A 17119-nucleotide genomic window follows, 5' to 3' on the forward strand; every position below is an offset into this window, starting at 1 on the left:
GAAGTCACTGTCAGAAAAAAGGAGTTTCACTCTGCTGAGTTTCTCAGTTTTCTGTGAGAATATGACACGGATCACTGGCCAAAAGAAGAATCGCCTTAAACCTCAGACCAAATACAACAAAATAATTCCTAGACTACAACAAAACAAAATAAATCAAAAAAAAGCACTAAGAAACAAAAAAAAGGAAAAAGAAGATACAGTAAAAAAAAAATTTAACGGGTGACTGAAAGGTTTATCTGTTACTTTAAGAGCAGTAGAGGTGAGACCATCCTCCAGCGGGCCTGTATAATGAGTCAGGATGTGCTCTGAGACTTTGAACAGAGGAATGGTGAACCATGACAGTTTAAACTCAGCAAGCAAATGAATGGGATACAGCTTCAACCTTGAGAAGTCCAGGCAAGGGCGAGTTGATTGGCTTTGCTGGACGAAAGCGTCTTGTCAATTGTATATCCTGTCACCTCACCAATAAACGAAGATAAGGGTGACTGTATCTGACATTCCAGTTAATGAGGCAACACAGCACTCCCCCATAATGCCAAAGAAAAGAGCACGTGTGGGGTGCAAAAACTTTCAGTTACAGAAGTACCCATGGACAAATCTAGTTTAAACTAATAAAACAATAGTCTAAAACTTACATTAAATAGTATGATAACATCTGAGCCTTATAATATCAAAACAATTAGGTTAAGGCAGAACATTTCAAATGTTTTCCTTTGACATGAGTGAAACCATTCAGCAGCACACACAATCAAAAGTGCTGTTGTTCTAAAAATATTTAGAACAGCAGCACAAATGTATCTAATTTATCTAGTTTTTATACAACGGTTCATTAAACAATAGGATAATATTGAGTAAATGACTCAATGAATCATTCATAAACACAGTCACATGTCGCCACCTACTGGTGTAATGATGTAACCTGCAGAAATAGTTACTGAAAACATACAGTCAAAGGCTGCATCCGAAATCGCCCACTGTAAGTTGCTAAGCTTACTGATAAAATCAAAAAAGAGCAGGGATGACAACACGTTTCTGTGCATGTTTTTTTGCCCCCCGTGAGTCAGTAGGCAGAGAGAGCGGGAGAAATAGAGTATGTGGGGAAGTCGTGGCCTAATGGTTAGAGAGTTTGACTCCTAACCCTAAGGTTGTGGGTTCAAGTCTCGGGCCAGCAATACCATGACTGAGGGGCCCTTGAGCAAGGCACCAAACCCCCAAACGAATGGCTGCCCACTGCTCAGACTGTGTGTTCACTGCTGTGTGTATGTTCACTGCTGTGTGTGTGCACTTTAGATGGGTTAAATGCAGAGCATTAATTCTGAGTATGGGTCACCATACTTGGCTGTATGTCACGTCACTCACTTACTGTAATCAGAAGAGGGACATTGTGTATACCAAATAAACCCACAGCCAAAAGTTAGCAAACGCTGCAGATTTTCATCTCTCATTATGAAGCGTTACAGTGTAACTTTGTTGAATTCATTTACTTTTTCTGAAACAAAGAACTTTATTACTGTATTACCATACAAATGACTCGTTAAATTGGCTATGCAGTAGCTACATAAGCATAATTATTAGTTTTTATAGCTGACTTACTCACATTGTATTTTATTTATTTGCAAACATTTGGCCATAACCACATCATAGATCTGATCTTATGCAGTTAGTGAAAGAGAATGCTGCCTTAAAGGGATAGTTCACCCAAAAATAAAAGTCATCATTTACTCACCTTGAATTTGTTCCATGAGTTCTTTTTTTCTTCTTCTTCTTTCTTTTTCTTCTTCTGTTGAACACATAGATATTCTGAAGAATGTGTGTAACCAAACAGCTGATGGTCCCCATTGACCTCCATAGTAATTTTTTGCCATACAGAAGTCAATGGTGACAATCATCTGTTTGGTTAACAACATTCTTTTATGTTCAGCAGAAGAAATTAATTCATTGGAACTACTTCAGGGAGTATAGGATGATGAAATTTCAGTTTTTGGGTGAACTATTCTTACAGAAATTGATAGTCATGTATTTATAGTTGACATCTTAAACATGATTTACTATGTTCAATGATTAATAATATAAATTAAGTATTCTGCACGTCCCCTTCATTATTATTATTTTTTTTTAAACTCCCATCTCTTTAATTGTGCGAGTGGGCATCTCCGGCTCTGTTACTAAAAATATCTGAGGTGCCCAAAGGGGACTAAACACTATGTTATGCAAGTTGTCCTGGAAACCACATTTCTCCTGGGGAATGAATTATTGACAAACTGCTAATGTTAACTAATCCAATTGAATAATTCAGTCGCAATACAGTCCCAGATTCAAAACTCTCTGGCACATGCGTTATTATTCCCTTCAGTGCTTTTGCAGGCATGATAAAAAAGCTTTTAGCCTGGGTTGTCAAGCTTTGTCACAACAATCTGGTCTCGGCTCTGTGACATGACATGTTGCTGACAGGTGAGGAAGAGTTCTCACCTTGCGAAGGATTGATGTGAGATTAGAGATCTGAGGCAGACTGTAGTCACATACTAATGGATATGGCAAAAGCACAGAGTGTATACATCAGACAGAGCAATTTACAAAAGGGCATGTGGAGGAAAAATAACAAAGGGAAAGAGAATATGCGTTAGACCTCAAGTGTGAATGATAAATGAAGTGTAGATAAAGAGAAGAGCTCGTAGAGGTAAACACTGGCAAACAAGACAATGTGTTTAAGACAGAGAGATGACAAATGCAATGAGAAGAAGAGGCAGCTGAATGACTGAGTGCATCCAATATCAACAAATATGATAGCGAGCAGCACTCGAGCCCATGAGGATTACGTAAAGCTGTTCACAGAAGAAGTGCACACCAAGGAATACGAGGTCTCTGGAAAACAGGCAACGAGTTTAACGATGCACACCATTAGTGACATCCTCTGGATGACAAACAAGTAAGAACAAGTGTGTGTGTGTGTGTGTGTATACATGCACACAAACACATATATACATATATATATGCTTTATATTATGATTTGCACAAGCCATATAAAGATACACTTCTGCTGCTTCTCTTCGTTAGATTTCTTCCATCCAAACCCCCTTTCCAACAGCCATTTAGATTCTATCCAGGTCATGGCATCAGTGTATCAGACCCTTCCCCCTAAAGAGACTTGAATCTGTCATGTGATGCATACTGGTGCTGTCAAACCCTGTGAATTCAGATTAATACAGCTATTTTAGCCCTTTAGACTGCATATGTGGGTCAAAAATGAGATTCTTTACGATCTCTCTCTGAAATGCAAATTAGATATAACACTACTTTTATATATGTTAATCAAAATATATGTTATTGATAATTTAGATTGTGTGATTTTGCCAAGTAGGAAATGTTCTCGGATCAGCACCCTTGACATTTTTCTACATTAGTAATAAAAGGGGTGGGGGATTTTATTTTTTTAATGAAAACATATGCAAATATGGATAGATCATCAGTTCTATTATTCCTGAAGTTTAGGCTACATAAATATAAGCTGTTTTATGAATAGGAAAAGGGCTAAGATTATGCAAAATCCATACACACACCATTTAGAAGAATATATAGGTGAAAACAGATATTTGTACAGATATGTGATCCTGGACCACAAAACCAGTCATAAAGTTTTCCATCGATGTATGGTTTGTTAGGATAGGACAGTATTTGGCTAAGATACAACTATTTGAAAATCTGGAATCTGAGGATGCAAAAAAATCTAAATATTGAGAAAATTGCCTTTAAAGTTGTCCAAATGAAGTTCTTAGCAATGCATATTACTAATCAAAAATTAAGTTTTGATATATTTACAATAAGAAACGTACAAAATATCTTCATGGAACGTGATTTTAATATCCTAATGATTTTTGGCATAAAAGAAAAATGTATCATTTTGACCCATACAATGTGTTGTTGGCTATTGCTACAAATATACCCGTGCTACTTATGACTGTCCAGGGTCACATATGTAAACTAGGGCTATTAACTAAAAAATGCCTTTCAATAAACAAAATAATTATATTATATATAATAATTAAAATAATCAAGGACATTTTAAAAATGAAGTCACCACTTCATATAAAAATATATAATATATGATAAATAATGAGTAGATTATAATGAATAGATAAATTTAAATATTACATTGAACAGTACTGATAAAAACTCCTCAAGTCCTTGACTGTGTGAGCTCAGATATTTCAAAGAGAAAGCTGAGGGTTCAAAGCACATACGGTGTCCTTCTGAATCAGACTGACTGCTACTTTAATCCACTGCTTTGTATGTGCATGACATAGTGGGAAATATTAGAGGTCATTGTCTGACATCTTTCCTTAGATTAATCACAGGCTTTTATATTTCTATATTATAAATGTAAAAATTAATTTTAAGGTCACATTAACACTCAAAACGTTTTTATTCAGCAGGTTTCCTTTCAAGTAAACTGAATGATGTAGAAAAAATATTTAATACAGATTATATATTTTAATAAGGGTTAGTGTTGTTTTTAAAGCCTGAGACGAAATTTTTCCATATCTCTGGTGCACCTGTTAATACAGACGGATAGAGAGAGAGAGATGAAATTTAGCCACCAAGCAACGAAACTTCCGCACAAAGCACTGCTGCCATCTAGTGTTGGAAAGGGCAGTATGTTGATCCACTGTGTTGAATTGTTAAAAGTTCACCCACAAAATGAAAATTTGCTGAAAATTTAGTCATCCTCAGACCATCCAGCATGATGAGAAATTTATCATTACATCACTTGCTCACCAGTGGATCATCTGTAGTGAATGGGTGCCGTCAGAATGAGTCCAAACAGCAGATAAAAACACAACAACAATCCACAAGTAATCAACATGACTCCACTCTGTCAATTATCTTGTAAGTGCACAGCGTTTGTAAAAAACAAAAACAAATCATAAAGTGTTAACTTTAAACCATCACTTCTGATTTCTAAAAATCTATGCCTTTGAATAAGAAAAAAACTGACAAATACATCTATAAAGACTCACTATGAAACAATTAGTTATATGATAAGAACCGAACAATAACTGTATAGATTAAAATATATTACTCAATAAGCAAGGCAGACAACATGATGGTGATACCAACATAAAAATGTGTATATTTTGATAGTAAGTATATGTAATGAATGTTTTACCAACCACACTACACAGTATACACTATGTAAAACATATCACATTAAAAATAAATCAAAAACACAATCTGAAAAGTGTCAGTTTAGTAACCACACAAGTGGAGAGGTAAATGTTGGTTAATCTGTGGAACCAATACAGCATATACAAAGACAAGAGAAATGTAATGGATGCATACAATAACAACGACAGTCTTTGGAGTCATTCACACGTCTAAAAATAAAGCATTATAATAACACATACCTCATTGCTCATATAACTGGGTAATTATCAAAGGAAACATGCTGATGAAACATAAAACAGTACTGCACACATTAACAAAATATTCACAGACATTACAATATTTCTTCAAATCATGCTGATTATGATAAAATATGGAACAATATAATGCTACAGACATTAAAATTTTACAGTAATAAAAAATAACTAGTTCTAAATGTGTAAAGAAAACAATAGTTAACTCTTTACAATACTGATAGTACTATAGTATTTAGTGTTGGCACTTTGCACAATAGACAACACAGTTTTAAATATACTTGGTGTATTGCAGTTTATCAGACTGCCATGATTCTGAATATTAACAAAAAAGATTATCACACAAATGAAGGCTTAAAGACTGCATGAATAAGGGCAACAAGAAAACACAATGTGATTTATTATTTATTGTGAATTATATGTAGGCTGATTGGGAAGATTCAAGTATGTTTATGAGTTTATGGTTATGTTGATCTTATAGAGTGTATATTTGCTCAGTCTCAGAGCTCCACAGTCCTGAGGTGTCCACGAGGAGAAACGCTGCCCAGGTTATGTAGAACACACTCTGAGGACTCCACTACACTCCCACAACATGACCAGTGGGGCTTACCGGGGTGTCCTTTGTGACCATGTCCACAACCCTGAAACCCTCCTGAGTGCACACACACACACAGAAATTCACATTAAGTGAAAACTACTTTTTTAAAATTAATTTAAATTTTTTTTGGAATAAACAGTACCTGGCATAGTTCCTGTGCAGCCACAGCGTGCCTCTTTAGCGCCCCCGCTGGAGCAGAAGGAACAACAATCGAACATGCCACAGTGACGTCTGAACTTCCTTTTCACATTTAGCACAAATGGAGAACCCTAGAAACCACCTATTGTTAGAATATAATTCCCAGCATCACTGATATTCCTTTAAACTTGCCAGTACAATGATACAATGATTAGACACAGCTGTACTGGTTTAAATGAACACTTACTTGGACGTGCTGGGCTTTAACACAGACCCACACAGAGTAGAGACCTGCTTCAGCTGGGGTGTAGGACACAACATAGGAACCATCACCCTTATTCACCACAGCCGCCTCCACAGAGCTGTAATGTGACAGACACACTCATGAAAAAACACAGTCTGAATAATGTTAGACCTATTATGCCCCTTTTTGCAAGATATGATATACAGTAGGTCTCTCAGGTGTCCCCAGAATGTGTATATGAAGTTTCAGCTCAAAATACCCCACATTATATAATTTTGAAAATGCCTATTTTAAGTGGCAGCAGAAACATGCTGTTTTCGTGCATGTCTCTTTAAATGCAAATGAGCTGCTGTTCTATATCCTTTTTTAAAATAGGACTGTGCCTTTACAGCTTGCTCCTCTGTAAAGTTCCTCTCTTACTAAAAAACAAACGTTTGGTTTTGATGATCATGTCTATCATGTTAAAATCATGCATTTTAAACCAACTTAGGTTAAACTTCTGATATACATGAGCACACACATCTGAAGCACGTGCACAGAAAGCAGCTGTCACTACACAGCACATAAATAAATCTGAGATATGCATTAATAGGATTCAAGAGGAATCTGTAATTAGAAAGTAATATTATGCCTATGCTTCAACCGTGTAAAGATTTAGTGACCCTACTGTGACTTTATTAAAAATGTGTTGGTCTTAATTTTTCCATATATCCTCACCAGCCCTTCTTCTCCTTGTGCACAATACTGACAAGCACAGGGTCTCCACCTCGGCCCATCTGCTCCCGGAGAGAGTGAACTCTCCCCTCTGGCCTTCACGACCTCGTTCCACACCTGTGAGTTATTCAAGGACAGACACATGTGAGTGACACAGGCTATGGAGCGGAAGAAGCGACAGATCTTCTCTTCTGACTTGTGACATGCATCCAAGTGAAACGGATTATCGAAAAAGAAAAAACATAGGACGGGGACTTGGTGCTAGCCATCAGTTGTTGACTGAATGGAGGCATATCTGAATGTGAGCTTGCAGTCAACTGTATTAAAGAGACAAGTTTATGCAGACTAAATGAGTGGAGAAGTCCAGCACAGTCACCAGAGAGAAGTCTGTAATTCACAAGAACAACACATTCAGAGTTATGACATCTGGATAGTAAAGGAGTAAAACCAAATCATCTGTCTCTTGTTCACATTAGTGCTTTACACAAGATCTTACAAAAAAACAGTATCTTGTTTTCTGTGACTGTTGGAAACCTGACATGGACGACCTGCACATCAAAGGCAAACAGCACTGTATTCTCCTCCTGCTGTGAACCTACTTGTGGCACGCTGGGACAGAGCTGGATTAGTGTCCCTTTTACAGTTATACTCTAGGAGCACCAGTACATAAAAAGTTTGGGTGGTCATGGTAGCCAGGAATGTTGTTTATCCCAGTGTCATGCCCTGGGCCTTTTGGTGTTTGCACTTGTATGTGTATGTATGTCTATGCTTGTATGGGAAGGGACTAAAGCGGATATAAGGTCTCACTTTCAGACTGAAGATCTCGTCACATAATCTGAACACAGAAATCTACAAATCCACAATTTCATCTGAGCTGTACTATTTCTGAGGAATGTGCACTGAACCGTGTAAATGTAAATCAATATATTGTTTTCTGTGAGCGAGTAATCAAGATGATTTTCACATCATTTTGAAGCAAAAACTCTTAGGCTTCAAAATCTGTTCTCAAAAGTCTTGTGAACAAATGTTCTCTTGGTGTTTTATTGCCTTATTTCAGTGACTTCAAAATTTTAGTTTTTCACTAACCACGCATAAACACAATCATGCACATACATGCTGCTCACATATTATTGTAGCCCAGTTTGTGCTGATTACAGTGTAATTAGACTTTAGCCATTTATATTTTTATAAGCAACTGAAAAAAAAAAAAAAATATCAGGGCATGTCAAAACTTCTCTAGGCCCCCAAAACACCCTCAGGCCTCAGAGGGTTAATTTAAATGTAAGTACATAGTATTTAAGGTCACCAAATATAAATTGTGACCTTTTTTATTTTAATGATTGTGTGCCATTTTTGAAGCTTGAAAGTGTAAAGCTATTGAAGATAGACAGTACCCTACTCTCACCTTCTCCCTGCACACAGCACTTGCAAGTACCAACACCACCGCAAGAAATCCCACCAATCACAGGAAACCCCTGCACCTCTCCAGCACTCTCCTGAGGAAGGAAACAGATGCTGTTGGCATTATCATGGGCGACCGTCGTTGGATGTTGATCGAATCCCAACTCCACAAGGTTCATCAGTCTCCTCATAGTAACTCCTTTGGCACTGAGGATTTCAGCGTCAGAACCACACGTGAGCAGGCGTTCAGCGAAGTCCACCCCACCGCGGACGTCAGACAAGGCCTGCTGCAGCTGAGCTTTCTGCAGATGGAGTTTGTTCCTGCACTGCAAACTTAAGTCCTCCAGTGACCGCAGCAGTGAACAGGAATGTACCTCCACCGCGCTGGCATAGCTTCGAGCGAATGCCCGGATCTCACCTGCCAACGTATCAGTCCGTGCCTGCAGTGCCTCTTGGGAAGTGTCTACGCGTCTCAGAGAGTCCTCCAGAAGAGCAAGATGGGGCCTTAAGCTCCTGACAACCAGATCTCTGATGCGATCGCCATGATGACTGATGACTTCACGGGCAGAGCTACAGTGGTGGTCACGGTGAAAGTTGGCCGCACACTCCAAGCACACGGTGAGGTCACACGACTCACAGAAGATCCGTAACTCCTGTCCAGGATGCAGCGAGCACAGGACGGGTCTAGTGAGACGACCCTGAGACTTCAGCTCCTGTAGGCTTTGGATAGAGTGAGAGGAGGTCCTCTTCTGTCTCCTGGAGGGAAGATGACAAGAGTTTTGACATTACGTATTACAGGAAATATGGTGCATTCAAGTTATGTCACAAAGTGGTATTTTAAGTGTGACTGACTTCTTTGAGCCCTAATTACGAGACAGCCTCTAATAAACTGACCTGTGGGCCTGACTGCAGAAGTCGCAGAGATTGACGCAGCACACCTCGCAGCGCTTCCCCGCGTCACTGTCGCTGCACAAGTCGCACAAGACCCTGCAGTCCACCAGCAGCGTCTCGGCGAAAACCTCGTCCAGCGCAAGATGGTCAGTGGTCAGTCCATCCACACCCGATGGGGGCAGATCCACCTCTGAATCGCACTCAGGACACAGGATCGTTGAGCCAGAGTTGCGTCGTTGCGCGTCATCCTCTGGCGAGCGTCGTTCGCCGTTCACGCGACGCTCAGAGAACGGCTCGCGCTGGCGAATGCAGTCCGCGCAGAACGTGTGCAAGCAGGGCAGGATTTTAGGGTCTCGATACATCCGACTGCAAACCCCACAGACCGCTTTGGACTTCTTCCCAGTGTCCCCATTGCTTTTACTCAAGACTGCTTCTAGCTTTTCTTCATGAACTAATCGCTCTTTGCAAAGTAACATTGTAGTTGTTTTTCTATTTTACTATAACGCGGGTTTATACAAAACTCTACTATAAAATGGCTAATCTTCTTTGGTAAAGTTTGTAATTTACTAAAAATGCAACTCTCACCAAACTTGTGAGAGAGTTAACTTTTTCGCTCACGTTACTTGAGGACGTGTCTCGCCGTCCAATCATATGACGCGTACACGTTTTGAGGCGTGACCTGAAATTCGACCCTGTCCCAGCGTGTAATGATAAAAAGAGAAGCCTGCTCCTGTAAAACACGCGTGGAATATGGGTGTCCCCATCTGCTGGCTAGACAGATCAAGACACAAGATCACACACCACCCAAAGGTCGAAGATTGCTAATATGCAGCTCATGCCTTATTTTCTGCAAGTTCCCTTTACAAATACAGTTTCAGTTTTGTATGGAATAAACCAGGAGACTCTAGCCTAGGCTATATATGTAATAAAAAAAAGATGCACAATGTAAAACATGCCTCTGTTTTTGGAAGTAGCTTTGGCAAAATCATTGTATTGGTTAGACAGCTGTTAAATAGCTGATCTTTTGTTATCAGTTATACTTTACAATAAGGTCCATCTTTTACATTAATTAGCCTTATGTATTAACTAACACTAACAATATTCAAATCATTTGTTATTTTTATTAATCTTTGTTAACATTTGGTTAATTGTTAATTAACTCAGGTCCACTGTATAATATTATTAGATAAAACTATAATGTACTGATTTTAATAATGTACTAATATTTACTGATTAAATATTGAAATTAACATGATCGTTTGTGTAAAAAGTGTAATGGAAATTCAACTTGTTGACATAAGAAAACAATATTTATTGGTCTATTGCAAACATTTTACATGAACAGTTTTAGATAATAGCATGCGAAACATGTTTCAAGAGCAGCTGATAAATTAATAACAAAAGTTTCATATGGATTCAATTCATACAATACACACTTTTAAGTTGAATTTATGTCCCTTACACCTAGGTTTCTACATAAGCAGATGGTGTTATATATATATATATATATATATATATATATATATATATATATACAGGTGCATCTCAAAAAATTTGAATATCATGAAAAAGTTCATTTATTTTTGTAACTTGTTTCAAAAAGTGAAACTTTCATATATTCTAGATTCATTATATGTAAATTAAAACATTTAAAGTTTTTTTTTGTTTTAATTTTTATGATTAGACCTTACAGCTCATGAAAGTTGGAAAATGTCATTTTGGTCAAACAAGACTGGTTCAAGAAAACCATGATTGGCTTGACCATCACCAACCGCTGGAGGAAGTTAATTATATTCAATATTATATTTGGAATAACCAAATAGAATTATATTCTTGTTTTAATTTAAAAAATCCTTTTTGCTTTAACAATTTTTGAACAGAATTACAGATTTTTTTAAACTTCATACAGCATCTACTGGATTGCAGAAAGAATAAGGATGACCGTGAGCAGAATTTGTAAGGATTGCACTTCTGTAGCTGCAGCACTGAATATGAAGTATGTCCTCTCCCTCACGCTGTTTGCTGAGGATAATCATAAAGAAAAGCAGCGTTTACTTTATAACAGAAGCATGGTGTTTTTACAGTATGTTGCATTTGTAACTCATTATTTGCTCTACAGCCTACCGCATGTGTCATGCTATTTAATGTCACATCCAGTTTGTTTATCGACAGTGTCCAAGTTGTCATTAAATTTGTTTTAACAAATTGATTTGATATGCAATGCTCTGAGTAAATGTTATAATTATGGGTGAGTCCTGCTTAATAATTAGTTTTATCTTTACACTTTTTTTCTGTCAACATCACTATTTTACCTGTTATAGTTGCCTCTGAGATAGCTTTCACAAGACTGTTCTGGATAAGACAGGTGTAGGTGTCATCTTCCTTTACCGGGTCTTTGAGGACACTAGCAACTCGCACGATTCCTGAAGTGTTGTTGATAAACTGGGTGCTGCTGTTTAGAAGCTGTCCACTCTGACTTAACCAACTAACCTCTGGTTGGGGAAACCATTTATCAGCCTGAGCAAACAGAGACCCATCTTTCTGTTGAGTAAATGTGGGAGCTGAGAATGCTGCAAACAACACAGAGATTTGAGTGAAAAGCAAAATTCGATATGAGCAGATATACACTAAAATATATGAGATAAATATCATTTTAATTATGTAGTATGTGTGTCTTTGTATGTGTGTGTGTGCGTGCGTGTGTGTGTGTGTGTGTGTGTGTGTAGATATATATATATATAAAATGGGTGATTCTATAATTGAAGATACATTTGGCATTGCAGAAATGTAAGAAAAAAAATTTTGCTTACAGATTTTTGTTTTCAGTATCGTATTGAAAACAAGTTTAATTTGAATAATTTAGCGCCTGCCAAACACAAGTTAATCCACCCCCCCTCCTTTTTTTTTACTTTTAATGAAAAAACAGACGTCTTTATGGTATTGTTTGTCAGCTCTGTTATGGACAACTTAGCCAATGTGTAGAAATAACAATAAATCATAACAGGAAAAATCCTTCTTGTTTCATTAGACAAATAGTCCTTACATTCCATCACTTCAAACTGAGATAATATTTCACCTATGCATACCTTAAAAATTTAAAAAATACCCCTGTCTTCACAGAACTGTCCACTTGGAGCAAATATTTTTCATCTGAAATTTTTTTATATACAATATGCAGTTAAAAAAAGAAATGTTGTTAAAATACAATAAGGGTGCAAAAACAAATCAATAATGTTTATTAGATTTAAAATATAATTTTTTTTTTTTTTTTTTTGGGCAAAACAGCTCATAAACAGAATTGTAAAGTAACAGAACTGACAGAATTGTCTGATGGACTGACAATTCTGTTACCACATTGTCAGCATTGTTACTCTACCTTGGTAACAGAGTTTGACGGTAACAGAATTGACAATTTTCTTTATTTTTTGCCAAAAACTCCAGTTGCTAGCATGAATGCTACGAGCACACGGCACTACTGAAAGACTTTTAAATAACACAAAGTGTGATAAATGAAAAAAATCTGTTTTCCTTTTGATATTATGGTAACAGATTTGACATTTTATTTATAAAATAACTCTTGGTGTAAGAACTTTTTATATTAAAATATTTAATTATTGAGAGTGCATAGACTTTTCAGTGCTTCAGATCTTAACAATAAGGGAAAGTGACATAGTTGTGGAAGATAATTCCACTAATTTAAAGGCAAAGTATGGTACAGTAACCGAGTTAACGAAAGATTTACAGATTTTTTTATTTTTAAATAATGTTGTTGAATTAGGTAAATGACTCTTTAGGGCTTTTATAAATAAAATGAATGAAATATTAACAAAAGAAAAGTAAAATAAAATATTTTGATTACACAATGATACATGATGGAAAAAATGCACTGACTAATTCGGACAAGAAATCTTGATGTTAAGCTATTTAAGACACTTTTTGCAAAAAAAAAAAAAAAAAAATTAATAATAATAATTATTATATATATATATATACATATACTACACACCCACAAAGTACACTATGGATTCAGTTAAATAATATTTATCTAATAATCATGAATTATTAATTAATCAATTACTAATTACTTTTACAATATTTTATTTATTTCAATATTATAAATGACTTTTTGCTCTGCCAATGAAAAGCTAAAGCGGTAATAGCCTTTGCAAATCATTGAGCAACACACACAATAGCCTCACTCACTTCACTGTAATTCACAAATATTCTCTCGATAGTAAACTTTCCCTTGGATGCACACTTCAGAATCTAGCCAGAAGTAATGCATCATCCATGGACTTTTTGTCTTCTGTTTTATGAATATTGTGAATTCAGACATACTAGTCTGTTCACATGCATTTCCACCCACTATGTATGCGATTTCAGATGTAGCCAGTCTTTTATGTTGTTCCTGAATGAATCAGGGTTTTGAATGAATCATCCGAGTAAAAGTTTCAGTGACTTACTCATAAAAAGAGTTATTTTTGTCGCCACCTACTGGCGTATCTGAAGTATAAATCAGAACTACATTCTCTGGTTTTAAACATTAATGTACTTTGAATAAATATAAAAAATGTATTTACCAGCCACTTTTAACGCTGGTAGTCCCTCTTTTGGTGCATTGACAGAGCAGCGATGAAAGCTAATTTCTCAGCAGTAGGGAAGCATTGACCCACTGACATCGCATCTGAGAAAGTTGAGCCTTTTTTGAACAGATGTACTCACTTCACTGTAAAGAACCTTCACAAGGACCACATCCTCTCTCGACAGTAATGGACTTCTTTCAACGGTACCTTGGATTGCACACAATACATCAGAATCACTAGCCAGAAGTACTATGCATGGCCAGGACTTTTTTGTCTTCTGTTTTATGCAATAGACAAATGTGATGAACATTCAGACATACTACTCTGTTTTGACAAAAGTATTTTACCACCCAAAGATGTATGCCGATTCCAGATGTAGCCAGTCCTTTTATGTTGTTCCTGAATGAATCAGGGTTTTGAATGAATCATCCGAGTAAAAGTTTCAGTGACTTACTCATAAAAAGAGTTATTTGTCGCCACCTACTGGCGTATCTGAAGTATAAATCAGAACTACATTCTCTGGTTTTAAACATTAATGTACTTTGAAATAAATGAATAAAAATGTATTTACCAGCCACTCTAAGGTTAACGCTGGTAGTCCCTGAGACTTTTGGTGCATTGACAGAGCAGCGATACACACCCTCATCCTCCAGCTTCACATTTCTCAGCAGTAGGGAAGCATTGCCCACTGACATCGCATCTGAGAACAGTTGAGCTCTGTTTTTGAACCGTGCGTTCTGCCCCTGAAGCTGGGCTGCTTTGTTTTTGTATTCATAGACCACCCCACTGACAGAGTCTTTCAGCCAAGTAACTGACACATCACTGAATTGCTCTTTGCCACTGTTGCTAAAGAACCTGCAATCCAGGACCACATCCTCAGCAAGGTTCCCCACAGTAGACGGACTTCTGCTTTCAACGGTACCTTGGGACACTGGAAACAAACAAGCACACAATACATCAAAAGTCCAAATGCACTTGTAGAACAGAATGTTTTACTAACCTGAAAATGCAATGGCCAGAATGAAAATGATGAGTCCTGAAATGACTACTATGAGAAAAATCATACTGCAAAAGACAAATTTGATGAACATTCACTAATGACTCATTACACACTATAATTTTCAGCCTGAAATGGTTTGAAAAAGTATTTTACCTTCCAAAGATTATTTGTCCGATTGAAGCCATTCTGATGACCTGTTCCTACATTTACGCAGTGTGTTTGATGAATTGATCAGCATATCTGTAGACGGCATAATAAATCAACAGGCGGATGAGCGCTTTCTAATCCCCTCAGACTAACACCAAATCCCCCCAGTATAAATATAACAACACCTCCTCCCTGTGTCAATATTACCTCTGAGAGGTGTGTCCTGACACTCTTGATAACACACAGCTTGAATTAACCATTTCACCTAAATAATAAATTGGGACTGTGCTTATAACACTAAACACAAATGAGTTTCTTTCTTCTGCTATACACAAAAGAAGATATTTTGAAGAATTCTGGTAACCAAACAGTTGATGGCCATTAACTTCCATAGATAAAAACCAGACAAACTATTAAGTCAACCATCAGTTGTTTGGTTATCAACATTTCTTCAAAATACCTTCTTTTGTGTTTAACAGAAGAAGGAAACTCATTCAGGTTTGGAACAACATGAAGGGGAGCAAATAAAGACGAAATATTCATTTTTGGATGAATTATCCCTTTAAGGAAAAAAAATGTACAGAAACCTGTAATTTTATGCACAACTTAATGCTTAAAATGAAATGCAGTGCAACGGAATGCAGGGTCTTAATATGTTCTTTTAAAACTTTTTAAATTTCCACCTTGAAACATGCTGTTCATGTGTTAGACGCTAAAAAAGTTATAAAATTAAACAACTAAAATGATTTGCCTTGTGCAATATAATACACTTTTCTTCCTAAATGTTGTCTGACTAGAGCTATGTCAAGTTTTGTGTTTGATAACGGGCTTTGTCATTATGAATTACTTTTGTGAAATTGGTGTAGGATTCTGAGAAATTATATACCAGCTGAAAAACACCTGCTGGCACAGTAATGTACAGTATGTGGGAAAAATATATTTTGCAGTTGTGGTCTTGGTGAATAACAGATTTTAAAAATGAGTGGAGATTGTGTCAGTGGATTCAATTAGCATAGTGATATTCTGTGGAGAAGAAGAAAGTATCACTGCATACAAGAAATAAAAATGTAGAAGTATTTATAAAGCTATGTACGAAAAGGACCATGAAGTGATTTGTTTGAGAGAAATAGCATGATGCAGATTTAATACTGCATCCTAATGCACTCAGACTAGTTTATCACAGGTTAACCACAGGTTTTTTGTTTGTTTGTTTTTTTGTATCTGGGAAAATGACTTTGTAAAATGTACAATGAAAAAATTATTAAAAATCTGAAAATTGCACATAAAAAAATTATTAAAAAAAATTTTAAAACATATAAAACAATAATTCAATCATTCTACAAAAGAATATACTATTTCAGTCTTTCTACTTCAAAATTTGACATTTAATTCAATCTGTTATTTGCCGTTTCTTTGTAACTGCTTGTCAAATGTACAAATGATTTCTGAGTGAAAACTGCTTGAAAGTAAATCTTACACCATTTTTTCAGTATCAAAATATTTATTGTACAAATATCTGTTCATTTACAGGAAATTTGTCTGCAAAAGCTTTTGGAAAGAGGAAGTTCAAATAAATGCAGCAGGTGATATCCCTTTTGATGCACATAATACATCTAATTATGTGAATGTATATGACTGAATAACTGGACAAATGTATGAATATGCTAGTAATATGCACGCTAATAACCAATCACTTAATAGTGACAATTGGTCCCTTAACTAAAGTGTTACAAGTTTCTTAATATGTAGGTCATGTTTTCAAAAACACTTCACAGTGAACACAACAGCAGTCTATGTTGGCTAAAAGGTGGCTCATTTTCCATTGCTTTGGCACAAAATGCTTTCAAATAAACAAAAATTTAAAATTAAAACATAAACAGAAATGAAAATATACATAACAAGAAATAAATTTATTTAGCAGCATTAAATAATTCTAATAATAACATTTTTTAGTGCATTTTGAATGTGAATTTAACTGTTGTGCCAAGT

General features: G+C 36.3%; 2 protein-coding genes across 2 annotated transcripts; both read right to left on the reverse strand.

The window, feature by feature from the left end:
• Window positions 1-5102: 5102 nt before the first annotated feature.
• trim45 (tripartite motif containing 45) lies at window positions 5103-10340 on the reverse strand. The gene is given in 7 exon segments (XM_019098242.2): window positions 5103-6066; window positions 6155-6281; window positions 6398-6512; window positions 7112-7181; window positions 7184-7225; window positions 8514-9265; window positions 9404-10340. Coding segments are annotated over 7 exon segments (1731 nt in total). The 5' UTR covers window positions 9877-10340; the 3' UTR covers window positions 5103-5914.
• Window positions 10341-11072: 732 nt separating this feature from the next.
• On the reverse strand, window positions 11073-15275 carry vtcn1 (V-set domain containing T cell activation inhibitor 1). The gene is made up of 5 exons (XM_019110771.2): window positions 15137-15275; window positions 14984-15048; window positions 14555-14914; window positions 11713-11970; window positions 11073-11422 (listed from the first exon to the last, which is right to left on the reverse strand). Exons 1-5 carry the CDS (start codon window positions 15166-15168, stop codon window positions 11313-11315), a joined length of 825 nt encoding a protein of 274 aa, XP_018966316.1. The 5' UTR covers window positions 15169-15275; the 3' UTR covers window positions 11073-11312.
• Window positions 15276-17119: the final 1844 nt, after the last annotated feature.

This window comes from Cyprinus carpio, chromosome B9 (genome assembly GCF_018340385.1).
Source record: "Cyprinus carpio isolate SPL01 chromosome B9, ASM1834038v1, whole genome shotgun sequence".
Classification (NCBI taxonomy): domain Eukaryota; kingdom Metazoa; phylum Chordata; class Actinopteri; order Cypriniformes; family Cyprinidae; genus Cyprinus; species Cyprinus carpio.

What these genes read in the sequence shown, in the direction of transcription:
- vtcn1 (XM_019110771.2), bottom strand. Translation starts at nt 15,168, where the DNA reads ATGGCTTCAATCGGACAAATAATCTTTGGAAG. An exon ending in GGACAAATAATCTTTGGAAG is followed by an intron (nt 15,049 to 15,136) that starts GTAAAATACTTT and finishes TGTCTTTTGCAG; the next exon opens with TATGATTTTTCTCATAGTAG. An exon ending in TCTGGCCATTGCATTTTCAG is followed by an intron (nt 14,915 to 14,983) that starts GTTAGTAAAACA and finishes GTTTGTTTCCAG; the next exon opens with TGTCCCAAGGTACCGTTGAA.